Here is a 26,032-nt window from a genome sequence, read left to right as displayed (position 1 = left end):
GAGGTTCCTAACACGTCAACATTCACTATGGAGAAAGAATTGGGAATGAGAATTCTAGGAAGAAATGGGAACCCTCAAAGGATGTGTGTAATGCGACACAGATGGGGTTACACAAGCAAAGGCTGAGGACTTTTTCTCTGCAATTTTAAGCTCACAATAGGAGGATACTAAAAATATACTGTAACCTTCTTTCTTATGTAACTCCTGATTTCCTCAATAGAATTCATTTGCGTTTATACATGTTAGACACTAAAACGGAATATAAACTGAAGCCTGACATTTAAATTCACATATTTAATTGTGATATATCATGCGTATTTTGTTACTTTTCAAACTCCATTCTACGGAATTCCATTTCCCTACTCATTTATTCACATTCAAAAACCATGACATTGCTTCTTCCAAGCAAGACGTTATTCTAGGAGCTCGAGGACTCAAACAAGTGTGTTCCCTAACCTCCAGGAGCTTATCATGACTGAGGGGCTTTAAATGAATACTGAAATAAATATCAGATGTCTGAAGCTTTAAATTTTAGAATCTGACACAAGGACTAGGAGGAGATAGTGTTCAAAGCTAGAATAGGAAAGATTTCTGAAATCAGAAAGTTGACAACTTGGCTATGAAGAGCCTCTGCTCATAGAGCTACTCTTTTCAGCAAAATACGTATTCTTCGGGGAGATGCACCATTTTAACTTACTCTTCATGCAGTTATTTGAAAACTACAGGAGAACAGCTTTGTAAGGTAAATGTTGAGAAATAATGTAAACATCTAAATTTCTACCTTTTCTAATATTATTTTAGTCTAAATGTAGAACAAAGGATAGAGCCAAAGGAAAATCCTGTATGTCACTATAATAAAACTTGCCCTGGGCGGGGGGGGGGGGGGGGACCGGCAATAGATTATTGGACCCAATCAGGTTTCATTTGGGCATGAGTATTATCAGTCATGTTACTATCACAGTGAGAATCCTTATCCTTAAACAAATGTCATATGGCCTCCATGATGGGAAAGCTTTTCCCAATATAATATGACGGTCATTATATATTTTCCAGCCCATTCTTTTATCAGCCTCCACCTGTAGGATTTACCAAAGTACAACAAAACAAAACAAAACATTCAACGTGTCATGTATCTGTAAAGTGGTTTGTTCTTGCTAACTTTCCATGACACACATAAAATGATGATACACAGGCTCCTCTTAAATGTTCAGAGTAAATAAGGGAGAAAACTCAATTCAGAGCAGGAAAGTGAGTTTCACAGGAGGGTACTTTACCTTGGTCCCAAAATCTAAGACTTGGCTAGATGATGTAGACCATGAATCATCAGGACCAGGTTTGTCGGAAAGCCTTTAGAGCAAAAAAAATAAAAGAAAAACATGTTCATTCATTTAACAACACAATTTAAAAAAGTTAAGGGATAGGTCGCCTATCTGTTTATTGCACGAAGTTTCTTGGTATCATTAAAATTGGCCTCTGGTTTTTTCATTAAGTTTTATTTTAATGCCAGTAATAGCAACATCCAGAGTTATCTTAGTTTAAGTTGTACAATATAGTGATTCACCAACTCCATACTCACCCCGTGCTCATCATGACAAGGGCACTCCTTCATCCCCATCATCTCTTTCACCCCTCCCACCACTCACCTCCACTCCGCAACCAGCCGTTTCTTCTCTGCAGTGAAGAGCCTATTTCTTGGTTTCTCTCCCCTTTTCTTTCCTCCCTTTGCTCGTTTGTTGTTTCTTAAGTGCTACATGAGTAAAATCATATGGCATTTGTCTTTCCCTGACTTTGCTTACCATACTACACTCAGGCTCCATCCAGGTGATTGCAAACGGCAAGATTTCATTGTTTTATGATTGAGTAATGTTACCGTGTGTGTGTGTGTGTGTGTGTGTGTGTGTGTGTGTATGGGTATACATATACACACACACATACATTCATATAGGGCTTCGTCTTGGTTCACTCAGCTGTCAATGGACGCTTGCGCTGGGTGTTGGAAATAATGCTGCAATAAACACAGGAGTGTGTGTGTCCCGTGGAATTCGTGTTTTTGTATTCTCTTGGGTAGTATCCAGGAGTGCAATTACTGCATCATAGGAGAGTTCTGGTTTTAATTTTGTGAGGAACCTCCATACTGTTTTCCACAGGGCCCGCCCCCATTTGCATTTCCTCCAACGGTGCAAGAGGTTTCCTTTGTCTCCACATCCTCGCAAACACTTGCTTCTTGTGTCTTGGAGTGTAGCCATTCTGACAGGTGTGACGTAGTATCTCGTTGTAGTTTGGGGGAGCATCTTTTCATGTGTCTGTTGACCATCTGTATGTTGTCTTTGGAAAAGTGTCTGGTTATGTCTACTGCTCATTTGTAAACTGGGCTTTTTTGGAGGGGGGTGATGTTGACATGTATCCATTTTTTAGACATTGTGGATACTAACCCTTTACTGGATTTGCAAAACATTTCCAAATTCGTTCTCCCATTCCAGAAGTTGCCTTTCAGTTATGACGGTTTCCTTCACTGTGCAAAAGCTTCGTAGGTTGATATAGCCCCCAAACTTTATTCTTGCTTTATTTCCCTTGGCTCAAGAGACATAACTAGTAAAATGTGGCTACAGCCAAAGTCAGAGAAATGATGGCCTGTGCTCTCTTCAAGGATTTTTTTTTTTATGGTTTCAAGTCTCACACTTAGGTGTTTAATTCATTCTGAGTTTATTTATGTGTATGGTACAGAAATTGGTCCAGGTTCATTCTTTGGCATGTAGCTTGTCCAGTTTTCCCAACACCATTTGGTGAAGAGAATGCCTTTCCCCCACTGGATAGTCGTTCCTGTTTGTAGAAGATGAACTGACCATACAGTGGTGGATTGATGTCTGGGTTTGCGGTTCTATTCCACTGAGCTATAAGGCTATTTTGTACGCCAGTACCCACCATACTGTTTGGATTACTACAGCTTTGGAATAGAACTTGAAAGCTGAGATTGCGATACCTCCAGGGTTCCTCGTTTTCAATATTGCTTTGGCCGTTCAAGGTCTTTTGTGGTTCTATACAACGTGTAGGCTTGTTTGTCTACCTCTGTGACAAATGCTGTTGGTATGGTGACAGGGATTGCATGACATCTGTAGATGGCTTTGGGTAGTGTAGACACTTTAAAAATATGTATTCTTCCCATCTGTGAGCATCGGATGTCTTTCTCTTTCTTTCTGTCACCTTCAATTTCTTTCATCAGTGTTTTACGCTTTCCAGAGTACAGGGCTTTCACAATTTGGACCCTGTTTTAAAAAAAGCTTTCTGTTCTCTATTTGGCCTCGACCTCTCCTACCCTGTGAAATCTCCAGGAAAGACCCAGTCTGAGTTTCCATAACCAAATGTGACAGGCAGACAATGCTCTGAAATGGTTGAAAATGAAATGTATAAACGTTACCACAATGACTTCTCACCTCACATCTGTCAGAATGGCTCAGTTTCAACACACAGGAAACAACAAGGGTTGCTCAGGGTGTGGAGGAAAAACAACCCTTGTGCACCGGTCATGGGATATAAATTGGTATCGCCACAGTGAAAGCCACTATGGAGGGGCCTCAATGAATTTAAAACACAAATACCACAGGATCCAGTGATTCCACTACTGGGTATTTATTTACCCAAGGGAAAGGGAAGTACTAATTTGAAAAGATATATGCACCCCTATCTTTATTATAGCATTATTTACAATAGACAAGATACGGAAGCAACCCAAGTGTCCACCAATACATGAAGACACCACACACACACACGCAGACACACACACACACACACACACACACAGACATGCACACACTGAAATATTACGCAGCTCTAAATGAGAATGAGATGCTGCCATCTGCAACATCATGGATGTACCTAGATGGTATGAGGGTAAGTGAAATAAGTCAGACAGAGAAAGACAAATCCTATATGATTTCACTTCTGTGTAGAATGTAAAAAGGGGAATAAATGAACAAACAGAGCAAAAGCAGAAACAGACCCATAAATGCAGAGATTTGACTCTTGCCAGAAGGGAGGGGAGGTGGGGGGATGGACAAAGTGGGGGAAGGGGAGAGGGGAGTTCAGGGTTCCAGTTATAGAATGAATAAATCACAAGGCTCAAAGGTACAGCATAGGGAATCTAGCCAGTGGTATCGTAATAGCATCATACATTAACAGATGGGAGCTACGCTTATGGCGATCACGGTGAAACATCCAGAGTTGTTGCATCACATATTACCTTGTGTGTCAGGTAGACCTCCGTTTAAGTAAACGTATCAAAGTTTCGGTTTCTATGTTATGAGTGGTAGTACTAACTAGAGATGGAAAGAGTCAAAGTTCCCAAGGCCAACTTTGTTCCCACACTGGTCTTGCCTTATTTAGGTCCATAATAACTAGCAAGACATTCCAAGCCTTCAGGGGCATTCAGCTACCCAAGGACAGAGACTGTGATCAAAATGGTCCTGGTAGTTGTGCCTCTGTTTCTCTATACGCTGCCTGACTATTTTCTTCCCTATGAGCTCCCACTCCTATATCACTCTTCGGCACGGTTCTGTGGCATCCCCCAACCTTTCAATCTTTAGCCTATGAAGCCACACACACCTACAACAAGGATGGGCTCAAATGACCGAGGGTAGGAACCATGTCCTGCTCCTGGAGAACAAGCTAACTGGCAGTCTCAGTCATCCACACAGTCACCTCAACATAGGCATGTTATCACCGATCCAGATGAAGCTCCCTTACTGATTTGACAAGTCAGTCCTACCCCTGCCCAGCCCTACAAGTACATGGGAAGGGCATCACAGATTTAGGAAAAGAGGTGGAGTGAGGAGACAGCTTGCCTTGGGCCATACATCCCTGATGTTCGGAATCTCCACCCCCCACCCCCAATTCCTTGAGAGGATCTAAGCTATCCTCCCTCAGTTGGGGTGGAAGTAGGGGATATCATATTTCTATTTGCTGTAAACAGACTCTTCCCAGCTGCTCAAATGATTTTTAATCTCTCTCATCAGAAAAGCTGAGGTATGCTCGCACCTTCAATGAAACCAACGCACACAAAAGCAGAAACCTGGTCACGACCCTCTTGAACTCTCTATTTGAATATGCCTTTCTAAACAACTCCCCTAATCCTGGGTCCTTCGTTCTTGTCATTCACCTTTATCTCACTTGGCATAAACCCCCATATTCTGACATCTTTTCTCAAACTCGTATTCCTAACCAACTCAGTGTTGTTCTCCTTGAAACCTGGTCTCCTCTGCTAAGTCGATTCTTACCCTCCTGCACTGTATTCATTAGACCAACTCCCCAGCTTTCTATTTTTAAAACAGTTGCCTGCAAGATGAAGACAAAAAGAAGGAAGAAAGGAAAGAAAGAAAGAAAAAAAGAAAACCAGAATTTAAATCGCATTTCTGTCACTTATCATATCCAAATAGGTCACTTCAATCTCTTTTGAGTTTCAAATTCTACAGGGAAACAACCATTGGGCAAGGAGCTGAAACATAGGTTGACGTACCAGAGGGTGTTTTCAGGAATTAATGTCTGTGGTTCCGTGAATCTTGAGACCCTAAGTGCTTTTGATTTGGCCTCTAGAAAAACGGAGAGTCCTTCGCTGGCCGAAGTGGGGAAATTTTTGGAAAAAAAAAAAAAGAAGAAGAAGAAATAGCAAGGAAACCAGAGAAGAAAGTCAAAAGGCAAAAACAGAGTACAAAAAGTCATGGGGAAAAAAAGCTGCAAAAAAACCCAAAAAGCTTCCTAGAACTAGACAAGGGTACTAGCCCAAAGGGAAACCAGCCTGGGAACTTAGGCAACAGAGAATCATATAGCAATATCCTCAAAATAGAGAGTGAGTTTAATTAACGTAACATGGTCTACAACTAGATATCCTTCTTTTACAGAAACCTCATTTGTCTCAAGAAGAGGGGACATCACTACGTCTAAGGACTTGCCTGACGACATCTTGCTTATTATGTAAAAGCCTTGACACCATGGCCATAGCTGACATCCACCCTAAAATCTCGGATGGTAAAAACAAGGGACGAGTTACCACTGCACTAATGACTTGTGTTAGCACTAGTGGTCAAATACATGAGGCCAAATGCTGGGACTAACCTGGGTTCTTAAGCAAACCCTAAATTCGTGTTCCGACATCATTATCTTTGACATTCTGAGTTGATCTGCCCTAGGATCTGTATCTTCATCTCCGTGCTGCTGAGGAACCAGAGAATGGATGCGGAAGCTTCAAGGGCTGACGGGCAAAGCCCCTCAGCTACCCGTTAACTATGGAAGCATGGTCGAGTCATCAACCTCCCTGAACCACAGTTGCCAAAGTAATAAAAAGTAGGCTACAATAACACAGCTACTTTGCAAAGCTGTACAATGACTATATAACTGAACAGATGGTACCCATAGGATATAGTGTCTGGTCCAGCGTAGAACACGCAACAACTGGTTTTGTTCTCTGCGTTCCCTTAGGAGACACATAATTTTCAGTTCATTCATTCCCTTTCCTTTCCTTTCATTATCCGTTTCATTTCATTTCATTCCTTTATACTTTGAGAGTGAGTGCACACAGAAATCGGGAAACATATCCCAAGGAGGCTGTCAGCGCAAACCCCGGCGTGGGGCTTGAACTCACAAACCTGAGTTGAAGTCAAGAGTCACACCCTTAACCGACTGAGCCACCCGGGTGCCCCAGCAAATGTCAGTTTTACAAATCCATAAAAATCCTACCTGGCTATAGAATCTTCCTCAGCATTCTTATCTGCTCCTAAAGAAGAAAGCAAAATACATGTTAAATCAACAATCGAAAAAATAGAGGAAATTACAAGTGTACGGCTTACGATTTGTGAAAAAGTATTGCTTTGGGACCACACCTGGAAACCACACTACACTGAATGGTAATTATACCATTCGTAGGCTTAAAGCACTAAGAAATCTTACTTTCTCCTCTATATTGACCAAAAGCAAGAATGGGTTTTATCAGAATTTGACACCTACAGGGGAACTGATGTTTACAATGGCCATCACTGACCGACTCTATGGCACTGGAGGCAACTGGTAGCGTTAGGAGAATGATTATCATGAGCGGCCAATGTCAGACTGAAACTAGCATGATTTTTCTGGACTTCCACTCCTAGAGGAGTTGAAAGAGAGTATCTTTATTTTGCGGGAACACGGCAGAACTTCCCCAGCTCTTCAGCAGACACTCCTCAGTCTTAGGAGGAAACACCCCCTCACAACGTGTGCTCTATAGCCATTGTACTTTGCAGCATGGCCAAACCATAGCAAACAGACTCTCCCTGGCCTTATTTCCACTGGCAAGGCAAGAAGGAAAGATTTGGCATTCCTGTTTGATATCGTTCTAACCTCTTGAGGCTGTCTCCTTCCATTGCTAGAGAGTCTATCTAGACCCACCGCACATCACAGAGGAGGAGGATCCCAATGTGAGTGCTCTGTAGTGGTTCATGATGTCATTTTTCTCAACCCTCCCCATTAGGTGACACACATCTAGAGAAATCATACTTTTTTTCATGGGAGGCAGAGGCCAGCAGATCCTCTACTGATGAGCAACTAAACGAAACAAAGGGCAAAGAATAGCTTGAATGCCTACATTCAATTACCAGGATATTTTCACTTTCTAAACATTCAAAGACATCCACTCTATGATTCTAACTATATGACACCTGGAGAGAGCAAGGCTCTGGAGCTAAGGGTTGGGGTGAACGTAGGGATAAACGGGCACAGCACAGAGGACTTTTAAGGCAGTGCAACTCTTTCACACGATACCACAAAGGTGGATTCACATCATTACACATTTGTTAAAACTCATAGAATGTATAACACCAAGGCTGAACACTAATGCACATTAGAGACTTGGCCTCCAAATGAACAGTTCGTGTCCGTAGAAAATGCACCACTGTCGTCAGGGTGCCTGGGTGGCTCAGTTGCTTCAGCGTCCAACTCTGGATCTGAGCTCAGGTCATGATCTCACCGTTCATGGGATCAAGTCCTGCATCAGGCTCTGTGCTGACAGCACAGGATTCTTTCCCCCCTCTCCCTCTGCCCCTTGGCTGCTCACACGCATGCATGCTCTCTCGCTCAAAACTAAACCAAGGAACTGAAAAAAAAAATCCTACTAAAAATGGACCACTGTCGTGCCAGATGTTAACAGCAGGGGAGGCTAGGCGTGTACGGGAGCGCGGTATGGTATATGGGGTCTCTCTGTACTTCCTATTATATTTTGCTGTGAACTTAAAACTGATGTCAAAAATCAGGCTTATTAAATGTATGAAACAACAAAAACAACAAAATATGGTATCCATTGAAGCTACTCTTAGCATATACTAACTCATGATACAGTCACCTTGAACATTAAAATAGAGATCAAAGTAACACAATAGGGTACTGACTCCCATTTGGAAGTATATGAAAATGCATAAACAAAACACAAAAATACAACAGTTATTTGTATACTTAGGCAAGAAAACAATTGATGAATATGATCCGAAATCTTATACCTACAAACAGGGGTTCAGCACCATAGGAATCAAACCTGGGTTTTCCAGATAATTAAGAGATTTTCATTCTAAGTTTAAATCAAAAATCATTATGTTGATCACACCTAAGAATCATAATGAAAGCTTAATCACATAAAAAAATAAAAAGATGATAATGACCTAATATTGCCCTAGTACTTTTTACACAAATACCTACTTCATATGGATGATGAAACTGAAACCAGTACCATGGTAACCGTCATGTTACTTGCTAGTAAAACAAAATTTGAAGACACCACCAAAAATGACGTCAGGGCTATAATTCCTATGCAGAACAGATTTCACCCAGCAGGCCGAAGATGGCTACCCTCAGAACATCCTACTTGAATGACTGGCCCTTGGCTGTTCCCTGGGATCTTGGATTTAAGGAGGGTTCCCACCATTCCCTAGCTGGTTAAGAGTGGTTCACTGTGCCTAAGTGCTGCTACACTCAATGTGCTTAAGGCCGTACACTTGATTTCCTTTCTGGAAACCTGGAATTTGGGGACATGCTAAGGAGAAGATGCCTATGTGATTAGCATTTGATGAAAACCTCGGGCACTGAGTATCCATAAGCCTCGTACTGGCCCACAACATTTCACTTGTGCTGTCCTAATTTCATGCTGGAGGAATTTAGCACATCCTGCCAACTCCATAGAGAAAGGATTCCTGGAAGCCTGCGCTTGGTTTCCTCTGGCCTTTCACCCCGTGCACCATTGCTCGGTGCTGATTGGCCTTTCTAGCCTGTCCCCATACCAATCCACACACATGACTACAACTATATGCGGAGTCCTGTGACCTCTTCTAGTGAATCATCAAATCTGGGTGTCACTGGGATGCCTCTAACACAACTGCACTTTGTGAAATTTTATTATTTGGGTTGATGTCTTACACGTGGTTACAGTCAGAAGGTTATGTCACAGAATACCTTTCCTGGAATCTCTTTTCTTGGTATTTGACTTGAAAATTCCTACATCCCTATATATCCATTTGAAGAAAGGTTTAAAAGGAATACATGAAATCATGATGTCAGAAAGTGTGAAACAAGCAACAATCTTATTTTACTCCGAAACGAGAGAGAGAGAGAGAGAGAGAGAGAGAGAGAGCAAATCCTGGTGATTGCCCCTATGTTCTACCATATAAAAGTTCTCTGAAATATGAAAAATCAGTTAATTTTCTCCAACTCCCTAGGACTTAGTTCATTTTTCTGGCAGATAGGAATCAAAGAAGTAACAGGGATCATTCTACAACAACCAGAACTGTCAGACAGAATATGAAAACATACTACTGATTATAGTGTGCTTTTGTTTCTTTTCCTTATTTTCCCAGAACATTAAAAATATAGTTCACCTATTAAAGGCAGTTATTGCCAAAGTAATCAAAAGTCACAAATACGGCATCCAAAATGTCCGATGCGTTATCTTGATGTCTCCTTATGTGACCCTCCTTCCAATTCTCTTATTTTGCCCTAAAGGATACTACCGTATGAAGTACCCCCATTTTATATGGCATTAACGTATATACATTTATCGCTGACTACAAACGCTTATGTTCACCCATGGTACTTAGGACATAACTCTGCATCATCAGCTAGGTCAGGCCTTAATGTCTTGCCAACAGTGAGGATAACAGTAAGAGTGGGAACATTTGGGGATACGACTCTGACAAATTCTGGTACGAGAAGCTCACCTGATAGTGTTGCTGCATTTCCAATAGTCTGCTCTTCCCTTTAAAGAACTAGTGTATTTTACCACCTTCCAGTACAAACACCATACACACCGGCTTACCTTCCTTCATTTATTCCCTGTAGTCTCTGCCATTCACATGATTCCCTCTTTGGCTCTTCTCTTCTTTCCTGGGGTTCCTCGGGCCTTCCAGGGTCTTGAAAGGGAACTAGTCATTTAGCTCCTTTGGTGGCACTCTCAATTTAATCTGTTGCTGACACCACATACGATATGCAACTTACCTCCTTTTCACATCTCTTTCTCTTTCCTATGCACTTAACAGGCCGTTTTCTTGAGATATTAGAACATATCAGTATTCCTGTTTTAAATCAACCTTCTGTCAAATGACCTTTGAATAAAATACAGTTCTTACCTTCTACTTGTCCATGTAATATCCTTTGCCCTTTCTGATCCACAGCTCCAGAGACAGGAGGAACATATTTGTTGGGCTTCTCAGACATACTCTGTTAAAAGTAGCATCAGTAATGAGTTGCGTGAAGACTTCCTAAGCCTTTTCCAAGAAAATTTCTGAATTTATGATTTTAATAACAATCAGACTTACAAATAAGGAAAATGTATTGAACACCAAAACATTTAAATACAAAACCTCACATATGCTCTCTTGATTCAGCGTCCCTTTGAATCTTCATTTGGCTATTGACTCTCTAAACTGATCATGGAAGGCCAGAATAAAGACTTTCAAAGGCAGAAGCCTGGCTTTTATGCAGATTTCAAAAAGGAACTAACAAAACACCTTCCTTTGCATTCCTGACCAAAATAAAAGGACATTTGAAATAAGTTTTGAAACAAATTCTTTAAAATGTACTTGCTATAAATGAAAACTGCTTCTAACCAAATGGCAGACATTTGTTTCAGTGTCAATTCATACCTCACATGATCAGAAACTTTGGAGTGTATCATGTTGAGTATCAACAAAACACTGTTGTAGCTGCTGCTTCGTTCAGGGAAACAAAGGCTTGACCTTTTTCTTGACGAAAGAAGGGTTGGATCGAATGGCAAAGTAGTAAGAAAAAACTTTTCTGAAAATCACGGTGAACTAGTAGCAGAAACAATGTAGATATAGGTATGGAACTCTTCACAATGTGTAGTAAGCATTCAAACGGCAAGTATAAGAACATGTATGTCTTACTCACTCATTTCCCTATGCACACTCTCTTTTTTACACACAACAATAATAATGATTATGATGATGGAGTGAGCCTTCCTACTTCTTGGTGACTCCAAGACATTGGAGTAAAATGATGATCCGTGGTCCTCTCTGTCCAGAATGTCCCTCGCCACGGTCTACACGACTGGTCCTTCTCATCTTTCACTTGGCACCTTTTGCCACTCTCAGATCTTTTCCGACTACCAAAATTCCCACTCCCACTCTCATCCTCATCCTCACTACAAACGCCCCCCCCCCAATTTTCTCTCAACTAACATTGTCCATTTCCTATCGATGAAGCCTTTATAGTGACTTATAACGGATTGCTGTTGACTTACTTTTCTGCTCCGACCACAACAACCTAAACCCTCCACTTGTACACTCAGTAGCTAACTGCTTCGTACGTACTCAGTATACAAGGACCAAGTAATTAAGGTCAAAACATTTACACTAATCTCACTGAGAAGATCTCAAAAGTACCAAATCACTCTACTGTTGACCCTTGAACAAAGCAAGGGTTACGGGCTCTGATGGCCATGCACTCGAAAATCCACAAATATCTTTTGAAACCTCAAAACCAAATCCAAAAAACAAAAATGCCTACTGAATTTCCTACTTTCGAAGCAATTACACTTAGAAATCAAAAAGTATATATGTATTGAAAACCAGAACATTAAAGCAGAAGCGCTTGTGTACGCTCTCTAGGTCTAATCTACCTTTTCGGCTTCATTTGGCCATTGACTCTGTACACTGAGCATGGGAGGTCAGGGTTAGGATAACGGAATGCTGAGCTTACCAACAATATACACAGTCGATTAATGCATGTTTCCCCTGTTATATGTATTACATACTGTATCCTTACACTATCAACTGAAGAAAAGGTTACTAAGAAAATCGTAAGGGAGGGGTGCTGGGTGGCACTGTCGGTTCAGGGTCAGGCTCTTGACTTTGGCTCACGTCATGATCTAGACTTCCTGAGTTCAACGCTGGCAGTCTGGAGCCTGATGAAGATTCTCTCTCTGACCCCGCTTCCCTACTCACCTGCTCTGTCCCCTCTCTTTCTCCCAAAATAAATAATTAAAAAAAAAAAAACAAGACGAAAAAGACAATCATAAGGAAGAGAAAATACAGGATGGTACTGTATTTATTGAAAAGAAATCTGTATATATGTGGACTCCCACAGTCCAAACCCATCTTGTTCAAGGGTCCAACGTATACCTATATGATGTCTCCACTAAGAGTTTACTGGAACTTATTATAGCCCCACATGAGAAAATCAAAAGCCGATTCTAACTTTGCCATTCTTTTCTGGACACTAGGGCCATTTTATTGGCCTTCGAACATCTTCCCATTGAAAACAAGTATTCCTGGGGGGCCTGGGTGACTTAGTCGATTAGGCACCCAACTTTGAAATTGCGAAAAAGAAAGTAAAAGGTGGAGGGGGGAGTTATGATGGCAGGGGAGGGGATCAGAATTTCCCTTGTACCTCAAACACAGCAGTCTTGAGGTCACAACACTTGGAATGGCAGGAATACAGGCTGCAGAGGGACAGAAAAATCTCCACAGGTGCAGAGTGACAGCTTGTCGGGACAGAAGGGTGTGTATGCGAATTGGGAGAGATAAAATGGGCAGCACAGGCATGAGGTGGGGGAAGCCCTTTGGTGGAGAAACGAAAGGAAGGTAGAGAGAGAGGCTGTGGGAAGTGCCTTTGGATATGAGAAAGCCTGTCCGGACCACAGACCAAGGAGAGGTCCAGAGAGCCAGTTTCTACTTTGCAAAACCGCCTTAGAGGCTGAAAAAACAGTATTTTCAAGGTGGCCAGACTTTCTCTAGACCAGAGCTACCACCTCCCATGCCTGGTTTGGAGGGAGCCGCCCCTAGGCTTGGTAGCAATCTCAGGGCTACACTGGGAGAGAACACCTTGAGTACGGTGGAAAGGGGAGGTATTGCCCTGCCCAAGGGAAAAAGACCGTGCAGGCACGAGCCAGAGGCCCTCTGTCCACTGGGCAGAGTGGCGCAACTCCACTACCAGGTCCGAGCAAAGCGGGATCCTACAGGGTTTTGAATCCCAGCTCAGTGCTCAGGTGGCACAGGGGACTGTGCAGCAAGACAAGCCGGCTCCCCAGGCTATTCCGTGAGGATAGCCTAAACAGTGAGTTTTGAGACACCTCGTGTGGGCAGGAGAGATTGGGGTGTCGCCATTTCTCTCCCCATGACCAACATCGTGGGGCTTCAGGGAATGGACAGTGAGCCTCCATGGAGGCAGGCCCATTACACCAAACCCTGACTCTCTGTGCCTCGTAACTGCTTCTCTATAGGAGTGAGACTGACACTCATGGGACCAGACAGCCCGTCGTCTAGACCAGCACAGCCACCAGTCCCAGGCACCAATAGACAACTCTCCTCCGGTTTTCTATCTTAGTTTGTTTGTTTTCATTTGAGTTATTATTCTTTTGTCTTTCCTTTTCTTTTTTAACGTTTATTTCTTTATTTGGAGAGAGAGAGAGAGTGAGTGATCAAGCAGAAGACAGGCAGAGAGAGGGAGAGAGAGAGAATCCGAGCAGGATCCATGCTCTCACTGCAGAACCTGATGGGGGTTTCGAACCCAACAACAGCGACAACGTGACGTGAGCCAAATTCAAGAGTCGGACGCTTCACCTACTGAGACACCCAGGCGCCCATCTTTTCTTTCCTTTGCTTTCCCTTTCTTCTCTTTTCCCTTGTTTCTCTTTCTACTCTCCTCTTTCCTCGTCTCCCTTTGGAAACTGCCTAGTAGTCTCGAGTTGACGTGGGTCAAAGCTAATTATATCTCTACATTTATCTGTATATCTTAATATATACCTGTATATCTATACATAGATATATAGATATATAGATAGATAGATAGATAGATATAGATATATCTATATAGTTTTCTCCCTTTGTTCCTCTGTTCTGGTTCTTTGTGGGTTTGATTGCGCATTTTCTCTATACTTTTCTAGATCTCCTTCTTCATTTTCCTCCCTCTCTTTCTGGATTAAGCCCTAGAGCTCCTTTGAGTCACTGCCTGGTCTTTTTTTCCACTCCAGTCATTTCTCTTTTGGTTTGGGCTAAGGATACTTCACCACCTTCTTCTCCTTTTTCCCAGGATTACTTCAACCAACAAATCAAAGCATACCTGGTGCAAGGCCCAAACCGCCACTCCAAGTAGCGGGAACAGTAGCCAAAGACGCACCGAAAGAGTGCACACAACACACTCCAAAAACATTTGTTCAACTGCCAGGCCCTGGAGCGTGTAGGAGCTCTTTTTAATATAGTAGTACTCGCAGGTGTGGGACACAGAACAAGCTATTAACACACATACAGGGCAGGAATCTAGCCAAAACGACGAAATCGAAGAATTCTCCTCAAAAAACATTCCGGGAAGAAAGGACAGCCAGAGAAGGGCTCAAAAGACACAGAAACAATATATGTGAGCACATTTTTGGAATGACACTCATAAGACGCATAGTTGCGCTTGCAACCACGCACAGAAGACAGCAGACAATCTACTGCTTCAGAGATCAAGGACCTAAGGAATCGTCACGATCAACGCTGAAAATGAAATGGTGTAAAGGAGATACAAAGTAAACTAGATGCAGTGACAGCAAGGACGGGAGAAGCAGCAGACAGAATCGGTGAACAGAAGATCCAATGGTGGACAAAGATGAAGCAGAGAAAGGAAAGGAAGGAAATGACTAGATCACGAGGCAGGTACTAGAGACCGACGTGATTCGGTGAGATGAAATATTAGCCACATCCTACGAGTCCCAGAAGAAGACGAGTGAGAGAAAGGGGCAGAAGGTTGTTTTGAACAACTTATAGCTGAGAGCTTCCCTCATCTGGGGAAGCAAACGGGCATGCAAGTCCTGGCGGCACAGAAGAATTCCTTTCCAAATCAACAAACCCAGGCCAACACCACGACATGCCATAGCGAAACTGGAAAACTACAAAGATAAGGAGAGGATTCTGAAAGCAGCTAGGGACAAACGGGTCTTATTCGACAAGGGAAGACACATAAGGGTAGCAGCAGATCTGTCCAAAGAACCTTGGCAGGGCAGAAGGGAGGGGTAGGAAACGGTCAATGTGCCGAATGGGAACATCTGCGGCGAAGAATCCCTTCCCCGGCAAGGCTGTCATTTAGAATAGAAAGAGAGAGAAAGGCTTTCCAGACACACAAACCCTAATGGAGTTCATGACCACTAAACCAGCCCTACAGGAGATCCCAAGGGGTGACTCTGTGAGGGGAAAGCAGCAGAGACTACAAAGGACCAGAGGCCTCACCAAAAGCATGACACCTTCAGATAACACAATGACACTAAATCCATATGTTTAACTAATCACTCTGAATGTGAATGGGCTCAAGGCCCCAATCAAAAGACACAGGGAATCAGAATGGGTAAAACACAAAACAAAACCAAAGAACAAGATCCATCTATATGTTGTCAACAAGAAACTGATTTTAGACCCCAGGACACCTCCAGATTCAAAGTGAAGGTATGGGCAACCACCTATCATGCTACTAGAAGTCAAAAGAAGGCTGGAGTCGCCACACTTCCACCAGAAAGACTAGATTTTAAACCGGAGACTGTAGGAACAGATTCAGAAGGGCATTGGGTCACAACTAAGGGGTCTATCCATCAAGAGGAGCTAACACTTGCAAATGTTTATGGCCCCAAAGTGAAACGCCCACACATATGAATCGATTAATCACAAACATGATTAAATGTATACATACAAATGCCATGATTGTAGACGACTTTAAGACTCCACTCATGGCAATAGGCGGGTCGTCAAGGCAGAAAATCAGTACGGAAACACAGATCCAATGTGTCATTGGACCAGATGTATTCAGATATAGATAGATATATATGGGCCTAATATATATGCATTTATATACATGGATATCAACACCGATATATTAAGATCTTTTCACCCAACGGCAGTAGAACGCACATTCCTCTTAAGTGCACAGAGAACATTCTCCAATGACTCCAAGTGACATCCTGGGTCACAAAACAGCCCTCCACAAATATAAAAGGACTGAGATCATACCTTGCATATTGTCATATCACAACAACGAGCACTTGCTCATTCTTTCTCTCTCTCCCTCCCTTTCCAAGAGAAATACAAACATTTCAAAAACATTTAGCTCAGCCCCTTCCAAGAAAGAGAAAAACAAGAATAATAAACCTTGTGGGGCAATGAGTCCTGGATGGAAACCACACACAGACAGTAGAATTCCATAACCAAATGTTGACAATGGAGTTGACAGAAAGTGATGTACTAAAAGAACAGACACTAAAAAAATACTTTCTGCAAGGACAAATTAGGGTAGGGGTAAACCATTAAAAAAGAGCCTGGTGCGGGGAACACGTATGTGGCACAGTCAGTTCAGCATCCACCTTCAGCTCATGAGTCATGATCTCACGGCTTGTGGGTTTCAGCCCCACGTTGAGCTCTGTGTTGACAGCTCAGAGCCTGTAGCCTGCTTTGGATTCTGTGTCTGCCTCTGTCTCTGCCCCTACCCCACTTGCAGTCTGTGTCTCTCTCTGTCTAAAAAATAAATAAACTTTAAAAAAATTTTACAAATACCGTAAAAAGCATGGGGGAAGAAGAGGGAAAAAGAAACAAACAAACAAAAAAAACACATGACCAATCAATCAAGCATGAGCTTAAGACAAAAAAGAAAAGGAAAAATGTGAGCAAAAGAAGGTAAGTGGAATCAACATGCATTTTTCAACAGGTATATAAGTAGGATTGGGAATATCCTATGAACAATAGTCTCTTTTAAACCTTTTAAAGATATATGTCTCTATGTGTGTGTGTGTGTGTGCATATATATATACATATATATATATGTTTGTGTGTGTGTGTATGTGTACATATATATGTATACATGTATGTGTGTGTATATATAAGTGTAAATATATATGTGTATGTAACTGTATATTATATATATATATCTCTATCTCTATCTCTATCTCTACCTACCTATATATCTATCTATCTATCTATATCTATATCCATCCATCTATCTATCTATCTATCTATCTATCTATCTAATATTTATGTAAAAGAGAGGCTTTGATTCACGGTATATCCCTAATAATACTGATCTTATCACTCTACAGTTATCTGGTTATAAATGCTTTAATAAAGAATTTAATTTTTTTCACTATAAATAAACTCTTCAATTCCTGGCATCTATCGCTTCCGAAAAGCTAGAAATTATTACTAGACTAACAAAAGAACAGAAAAAGAGAGGTTCCTAACACGTCAACATTCACTATGGAGAAAGAATTGGGAATGAGAATTCTAGGAAGAAATGGGAACCTTCAAAGGATGTGTGTAATGGGACCCAGATGGGGTTACACAAGCAAAGGCTGAGGACTTTTTCTCTGCAATTTTAAGCTCACAATAGGAGGATACTAAAAATATACTGTAACCTTCTTTCTTATGTAACTCCTGATTTCCTCAATAGAATTCATTTGCGTTTATACATGTTAGACACTAAAACGGAATATAAACTGAAGCCTGACTTTTTAAATTCACATATTTAATTGTGATATATCATGCGTATTTTGTTACTTTTCAAACTCCATTCTACGGAATTCCATTTCCCTACTCATTTATTCACATTCAAAAACCATGACATTGCTTCTTCCAAGCAAGACGTTATTCTAGGAGCTCGAGGACTCAAACAAGTGTGTTTCCTAACCTCCAGGAGCTTATCATGACTGAGGGGCTTTGAAATGAATACTGAAGTAAATATCAGATGTCTGAAGCTTTAAATTTTAGAATCTGACACAAGGACTGGGAGGAGATAGTGTTCAAAGCTAGAATAGGAAAGATTTCTGAAATCAGAAAGTTGACAACTTGGCTATGAAGAGCCTCTGCTCATAGAGCTACTCTTTTCAGCAAAATACGTATTCTTCGGGGAGATGCACCATTTTAACTTACTCTTCATGCAGTTATTTGAAAACTACAGGAGAACAGCTTTGTAAGGTAAATGTTGAGAAATAATGTAAACATCTAAATTTCTACCTTTTCTAATATTATTTTAGTCCAAATGTAGAACAAAGGATAGAGCCAAAGGAAAATCCTGTATGTCACTATAATAAAACTTGCCCTGGGCGGGGGGGGGGGGGGACCTGCAATAGATACTTGGACCCAATCAGGTTTCATTTGGGCATGAGTATTATCAGTCATGTTACTATCACAGTGAGAATCCTTATCCTTAAGCAAATGTCATATTGCCTCCATGATGGGAAAGCTTTTCCCAATATAATATGACGGTCATTATATATTTTCCAGCCCATTCTTTTATCGGCCTCCACCTATAGGATTTACCAAAGTACAACAAAACAAAACAAAACATTCAACGTGTCATGTATCTGTAAAGTGGTTTGTTCTTGCTAACTTTCCATGACACACATAAAATGACGATACACAGGCTCCTCTTAAATGTTCAGAGTAAATAAGGGAGAAAACTCAATTCAGAGCAGGAAAGTGAGTTTCACAGGAGGGTACTTTACCTTGGTCCCAAAATCTAAGACTTGGCTAGATGATGTAGACCATGAATCATCAGGACCAGGTTTGTCGGAAAGCCTTTAGAGCAAAAAAAAAAATAAAAGAAAAACATGTTCATTCATTTAACAACACAATTTAAAAAAGTTAAGGGAAAGGTCGCCTATCTGTTTATTGCACGAAGTTTCTTGGTATCATTAAAATTGGCCTCTGGTTTTTTCATTAAGTTTTATTTTAATACCAGTAATAGCAACATCCAGAGTTATCTTAGTTTAAGTTGTACAATATAGTGATTCACCAACTCCATACTCACCCCGTGCTCATCATGACAAGGGCACTCCTTCATCCCCATCATCTCTTTCACCCCTCCCACCACTCACCTCCACTCCGCAACCAGCCGTTTCTTCTCTGCAGTGAAGAGCCTATTTCTTGGTTTCTCTCCCCTTTTCTTTCCTCCCTTTGCTCGTTTGTTGTTTCTTAAGTGCTACATGAGTAAAATCATATGGCATTTGTCTTTCCCTGACTTTGCTTACCATACTACACTCAGGCTCCATCCAGGTGATTGCAAACGGCAAGATTTCATTGTTTTATGATTGAGTAATATTACAGTGTGTGTGTGTGTGTGTGTGTGTGTGTATGTGTGTGTGTCTGCGTATGGATATACATATACACACACACATACATTCATATAGGGCTTCGTCTTGGTTCACTCAGCTGTCAATGGACGCTTGCGCTGGGTGTTGGAAATAATGCTGCAATAAACACAGGAGTGTGTGTGTCCCGTGGAATTCGTGTTTTTGTATTCTCTTGGATAGTATCCAGGAGTGCAATTACTGGATCATAGGAGAGTTCTGGTTTTAATTTTGTGAGGAACCTCCATACTGTTTTCCACAGGGCCCGCCCCCATTTGCATTTCCTCCAACGGTGCAAGAGGTTTCCTTTGTCTCCACATCCTCGCAAACACTTGCTTCTTGTGTCTTGGAGTGTAGCCATTCTGACAGGTGTGACGTGGTATCTCGTTGTAGTTTGGGAGAGCATCTTTTCATGTGTCTGTTGACCATCTGTATGTTGTCTTTGGAAAAGTGTCTGGTTATGTCTACTGCTCATTTGTAAACTGGGCTCTTTTGGAGGGGGGTGATGTTGACATGTATCCATTTTTTAGACATTGTGGATACTAACCCTTTACTGGATTTGCAAAACATTTCCAAATTTGTTCTCCCATTCCAGAGGTTGCCTTTCAGTTATGACGGTTTCCTTCACTGTGCAAAAGCTTCGTAGGTTGATATAGCCCCCAAACTTTATTCTTGCTTTATTTCCCTTGGCTCAAGAGACATAACTAGTAAAATGTGGCTACAGCCAAAGTCAGAGAAATGACGGCCTGTGCTCTCTTCAAGGATTTTTTTTTTATGGTTTCAAGTCTCACACTTAGGTGTTTAATTCATTCTGAGTTTATTTGTGTGTATGGTACAAATTGGTTGCTATTACTGGCATTAAATTGGTCCAGGTTCATTCTTTGGCATGTGGCTTGTCCAGTTTTCCCAACACCACTTGGTGAAGAGAATGCCTTTTCCCCACTGGATAGTCGTTCCTGTTTGTAGAAGATGAACTGACCATACAGTGGTGGATTGATGTCCGGGTTTGCGGTTCTATTCCACTGAAGTATAAGGCTATTTTGTACGCCAGTACCCACCATACTGTTTGGATTCCTACAGCTTTGGAATAGAACTTGAAAGCTGAGATTGCGATACCTCCAGGGTTCCTCGTTTTCAATATTGCTTTGACCGTTCAAGGTCTTTTGTGGTTCTATACAACGTGTAGGCTTGTTTGTCTAACTCTGTGACAAATGCTGTTGGTATGGTGACAGGGATTGCATGACATCTGTAGATGGCTTTGGGTAGTGTAGACACTTTAAAAATATGTATTCTTCCCATCTGTGAGCATCGGATGTCTTTCTCTTTCTTTCCGTCACCTTCAATTTCTTTCATCAGTGTTTTACGCTTTCCAGAGTACAGGGCTTTCACAATTTGGACCCTGTTTTAAAAAAAGCTTTCTGTTCTCTATTTGGCCTCGACCTCTCCTACCCTGTGAAATCTCCAGGAAAGACCCAGTCTGAGTTTCCATAACCAAATGTGACAGGCAGACAATGCTCTGAAATGGTTGAAAATGAAATGTATAAACGTTACCACAATGACTTCTCACCTCACATCTGTCAGAATGGCTCAGTTTCAACACACAGGAAACAACAAGGGTTGCTCAGGGTGTGGAGGAAAAACAACCCTTGTGCACCGGTCATGGGATATAAATTGGTATCGCCACAGTGAAAGCCACTATGGAGGGGCCTCAATGAATTTAAAACACAAATACCACAGGATCCAGTGATTCCACTACTGGGTATTTATTTACCCAAGGGAAATGGAAGTACTAATTTGAAAAGATATATGCACCCTTATCTTTATTATAGCATTATTTACAATAGACAAGATACGGAAGCAACCCAAGTGTCCACCAATACATGAAGACACCACACACACACACGCAGACATACACACACACACACACACACACACACACAGACATGCACACACTGAAATATTACGCAGCTCTAAATGAGAATGAGATGCTGCCATCTGCAACATCATGGATGTACCTAGATGGTATGAGGGTAAGTGAAATAAGTCAGACAGAGAAAGACAAATCCTATATGATTTCACTTCTGTGTAGAATGTAAAAAGGGGAATAAATGAACAAACAGAGCAAAAGCAGAAACAGACCCATAAATGCAGAGATTTGACTCTTGCCAGAATGGAGGGGAGGTGGGGGGATGGACAAAGTGGGGGAAGGGGAGAGGGGAGTTCAGGGTTCCAGTTATAGAATGAATAAATCACAAGGCTCAAAGGTACAGCATAGGGAATCTAGCCAGTGGTATCGTAATAGCATCATACATTAACAGATGGGAGCTACGCTTATGGCGATCACGGTGAAACATCCAGAGTTGTTGCATCACATATTACCTTGTGTGTCAGGTAGACCTCCGTTTAAGTAAACGTATCAAAGTTTCGGTTTCTATGTTATGAGTGGTAGTACTAACTAGAGATGGAAAGAGTCAAAGTTCCCAAGGCCAACTTTGTTCCCACACTGGTCTTGCCTTATTTAGGTCCATAATAACTAGCAAGACATTCCAAGCCTTCAGGGGCATTCAGCTACCCAAGGACAGAGACTGTGATCAAAATGGTCCTGGTAGTTGTGCCTCTGTTTCTCTATACGCTGCCTGACTATTTTCTTCCCTATGAGCTCCCACTCCTATATCACTCTTCGGCACGGTTCTGTGGCATCCCCCAACCTTTCAATCTTTAGCCTATGAAGCCACACACACCTACAACAAGGATGGGCTCAAATGACCGAGGGTAGGAACCATGTCCTGCTCCTGGAGAACAAGCTAACTGGCAGTCTCAGTCATCCACACAGTCACCTCAACATAGGCATGTTATCACCGATCCAGATGAAGCTCCCTTACTGATTTGACAAGTCAGTCCTACCCCTGTCCAGCCCTACAAGTACATGGGAAGGGCATCACAGATTTAGGAAAAGAGGTGGAGTGAGGAGACAGCTTGCCTTGGGCCATACATCCCTGATGTTCGGAATCTCCACCCCCCACCCCCAATTCCTTGAGAGGATCTAAGCTATCCTCCCTCAGTTGGGGTGGAAGGAGGGAATATCATATTTCTATTTGCTGTAAACAGACTCTTCCCAGCTGCTCAAATGATTTTTAATCTCTCTCATCAGAAAAGCTGAGGTATGCTCGCACCTTCAATGAAACCAACGCACACAAAAGCAGAAACCTGGTCACGACCCTCTTGAACTCTCTATTTGAATATGCCTTTCTAAACAACTCCCCTAATCCTGGGTCCTTCGTTCTTGTCAACCACCTTTATCTCACTTGGCATAAACCCCCGTATTCTGACATCTTTTCTCAAACTCGTATTCCTAACCAACTCAGTGTTGTTCTCCTTGAAACCTGGTCTCCTCTGCTAAGTCGATTCTTACCCTCCTGCACTGTATTCATTAGACCAACTCCCCAGCTTTCTATTTTTAAAACAGTTGCCTGCAAGATGAAGACAAAAAGAAGGAAGAAAGAAAGAAAGAAAAAAAGAAAACCAGAATTTAAATCGCATTTCTGTCACTTATCATATCCAAATAGGTCACTTCAATCTCTTTGAGTTTCAAATTCTCCAGGGAAACAACCATCGGGCAAGGAGCTGAAACATAGGTTGACGTAACAGAGGGTGTTTTGAGGAATTAATGTCTGTGGTTCCGTAAATCTTGAGACCCTAAGTGCTTTTGATTTGGCCTCTAGAAAAACGGAGAGTCCTTCGCTGGCCGAAGTGGGGAAATTTTTGGAAAAAAAAAAAAAAGAAGAAGAAGAAATAGCAAGGAAACCAGAGAAGAAAGTCAAAAGGCAAAAACAGAGTACAAAAAGTCATGGGGAAAAAAAGCTGCAAAAAAACCCAAAAAGCTTCCTAGAACTAGACAAGGGTACTAGCCCAAAGGGAAACCAGCCTGGGAACTTAGGCAACAGAGAATCATATAGCAATATCCTCAAAATAGAGAGTGAGTTTAATTAACGTAACATGGTCTACAACTAGATATCCTTCTTTTACAGAAACCTCATTTGTCTCAAGAAGAGGGGACATCACTACGTCTAAGGACTTGCCTGACGACATCTTGCTTATTATGTAAAAGCCTTGACACCATGGCCATAGCTGACATCCACCCTAAAATCTCGGATGGTAAAAACAAGGGACGAGTTACCACTGCACTAATGACTTGTGTTAGCACTAGTGGTCAAATACATGAGGCCAAATGCTGGGACTAACCTGGGTTCTTAAGCAAACCCTAAATTCGTGTTCCGACATCATTATCTTTGACATTCTGAGTTGATCTGCCCTAGGATCTGTATCTTCATCTCCGTGCTGCTGAGGAACCAGAGAATGGATGCGGAAGCTTCAAGGGCTGACGGGCAAAGCCCCTCAGCTACCCGTTAACTATGGAAGCATGGTCGAGTCATCAACCTCCCTGAACCACAGTTGCCAAAGTAATAAAAAGTAGGCTACAATAACACAGCTACTTTGCAAAGCTGTACAATGACTATATAACTGAACAGATGGTACCCATAGGATATAGTGTCTGGTCCAGCGTAGAACACGCAACAACTGGTTTTGTTCTCTGCGTTCCCTTAGGAGACACATAATTTTCAGTTCATTCATTCCCTTTCCTTTCCTTTCATTATCCGTTTCATTTCATTTCATTCCTTTATACTTTGAGAGTGAGTGCACACAGAAATCGGGAAACATATCCCAAGGAGGCTGTCAGCGCAAACCCCGGCGTGGGGCTTGAACTCACAAACCTGAGTTGAAGTCAAGAGTCACACCCTTAACCGACTGAGCCACCCGGGTGCCCCAGCAAATGTCAGTTTTACAAATCCATAAAAATCCTACCTGGCTATAGAATCTTCCTCAGCATTCTTATCTGCTCCTAAAGAAGAAAGCAAAATACATGTTAAATCAACAATCGAAAAAATAGAGGAAATTACAAGTGTACGGCTTACGATTTGTGAAAAAGTATTGCTTTGGGACCACACCTGGAAACCACACTACACTGAATGGTAATTATACCATTCGTAGGCTTAAAGCACTAAGAAATCTTACTTTCTCCTCTATATTGACCAAAAGCAAGAATGGGTTTTATCAGAATTTGACACCTACAGGGGAACTGATGTTTACAATGGCCATCACTGACCGACTCTATGGCACTGGAGGCAACTGGTAGCGTTAGGAGAATGATTATCATGAGCGGCCAATGTCAGACTGAAACTAGCATGATTTTTCTGGACTTCCACTCCTAGAGGAGTTGAAAGAGAGTATCTTTATTTTGCGGGAACACGGCAGAACTTCCCCAGCTCTTCAGCAGACACTCCTCAGTCTTAGGAGGAAACACCCCCTCACAACGTGTGCTCTATAGCCATTGTACTTTGCAGCATGGCCAAACCATAGCAAACAGACTCTCCCTGGCCTTATTTCCACTGGCAAGGCAAGAAGGAAAGATTTGGCATTCCTGTTTGATATCGTTCTAACCTCTTGAGGCTGTCTCCTTCCATTGCTAGAGAGTCTATCTAGACCCACCGCACATCACAGAGGAGGAGGATCCCAATGTGAGTGCTCTGTAGTGGTTCATGATGTCATTTTTCTCAACCTTCCCCATTAGGTGACACACATCTAGAGAAATCATACTTTTTTTCATGGGAGGCAGAGGCCAGCAGATCCTCTACTGATGAGCAACTAAACGAAACAAAGGGCAAAGAATAGCTTGAATGCCTACATTCAATTACCAGGATATTTTCACTTTCTAAACATTCAAAGACATCCACTCTATGATTCTAACTATATGACACCTGGAGAGAGCAAGGCTCTGGAGCTAAGGGTTGGGGTGAACGTAGGGATAAACGGGCACAGCACAGAGGACTTTTAAGGCAGTGCAACTCTTTCACACGATACCACAAAGGTGGATTCACATCATTACACATTTGTTAAAACTCATAGAATGTATAACACCAAGGCTGAACACTAATGCACATTAGAGACTTGGCCTCCAAATGAACAGTTCGTGTCCGTAGAAAATGCACCACTGTCGTCAGGGTGCCTGGGTGGCTCAGTTGCTTCAGCGTCCAACTCTGGATCTGAGCTCAGGTCATGATCTCACAGTTCATGGGATCAAGTCCTGCATCAGGCTCTGTGCTGACAGCACAGGATTCTTTCCCCCCTCTCCCTCTGCCCCTTGGCTGCTCACACGCATGCATGCTCTCTCGCTCAAAACTAAACCAAGGAACTGAAAAAAAAAATCCTACTAAAAATGGACCACTGTCGTGCCAGATGTTAACAGCAGGGGAGGCTAGGCGTGTACGGGAGCGCGGTATGGTATATGGGGTCTCTCTGTACTTCCTATTATATTTTGCTGTGAACTTAAAACTGATGTCAAAAATCAGGTTTATTAAATGTATGAAACAA

At 42.0% G+C, this 26,032-nt stretch overlaps 1 protein-coding gene across 1 annotated transcript in view; it reads right to left on the bottom strand.

Moving 5' to 3' along the window:
- Window positions 1-26,032, bottom strand: part of LOC125159789 (ankyrin repeat domain-containing protein 26-like) — a 212,382-nt gene that overhangs the window by 150,604 nt on the left and 35,746 nt on the right. Inside the window, exons 8-12 of the mRNA XM_047848411.1 lie at window positions 24,467-24,503; window positions 18,980-19,052; window positions 10,629-10,719; window positions 6,727-6,763; window positions 1,275-1,347 (exon numbers count right to left, since the gene is read on the bottom strand). Of these exons, the coding sequence (XP_047704367.1) occupies window positions 1,275-1,347; window positions 6,727-6,763; window positions 10,629-10,719; window positions 18,980-19,052; window positions 24,467-24,503 (311 nt within the window). The remainder of the gene's footprint in view (window positions 1-1,274; window positions 1,348-6,726; window positions 6,764-10,628; window positions 10,720-18,979; window positions 19,053-24,466; window positions 24,504-26,032) is intronic.

The sequence above is a fragment of the Prionailurus viverrinus genome, unplaced genomic scaffold (assembly GCF_022837055.1).
Source record: "Prionailurus viverrinus isolate Anna unplaced genomic scaffold, UM_Priviv_1.0 scaffold_62, whole genome shotgun sequence".
Taxonomy (NCBI): Eukaryota; Metazoa; Chordata; class Mammalia; order Carnivora; family Felidae; genus Prionailurus; species Prionailurus viverrinus.
Note: the sequence above shows the minus strand (reverse complement) of the source record. Positions and strands in the feature narration are given on the sequence as shown.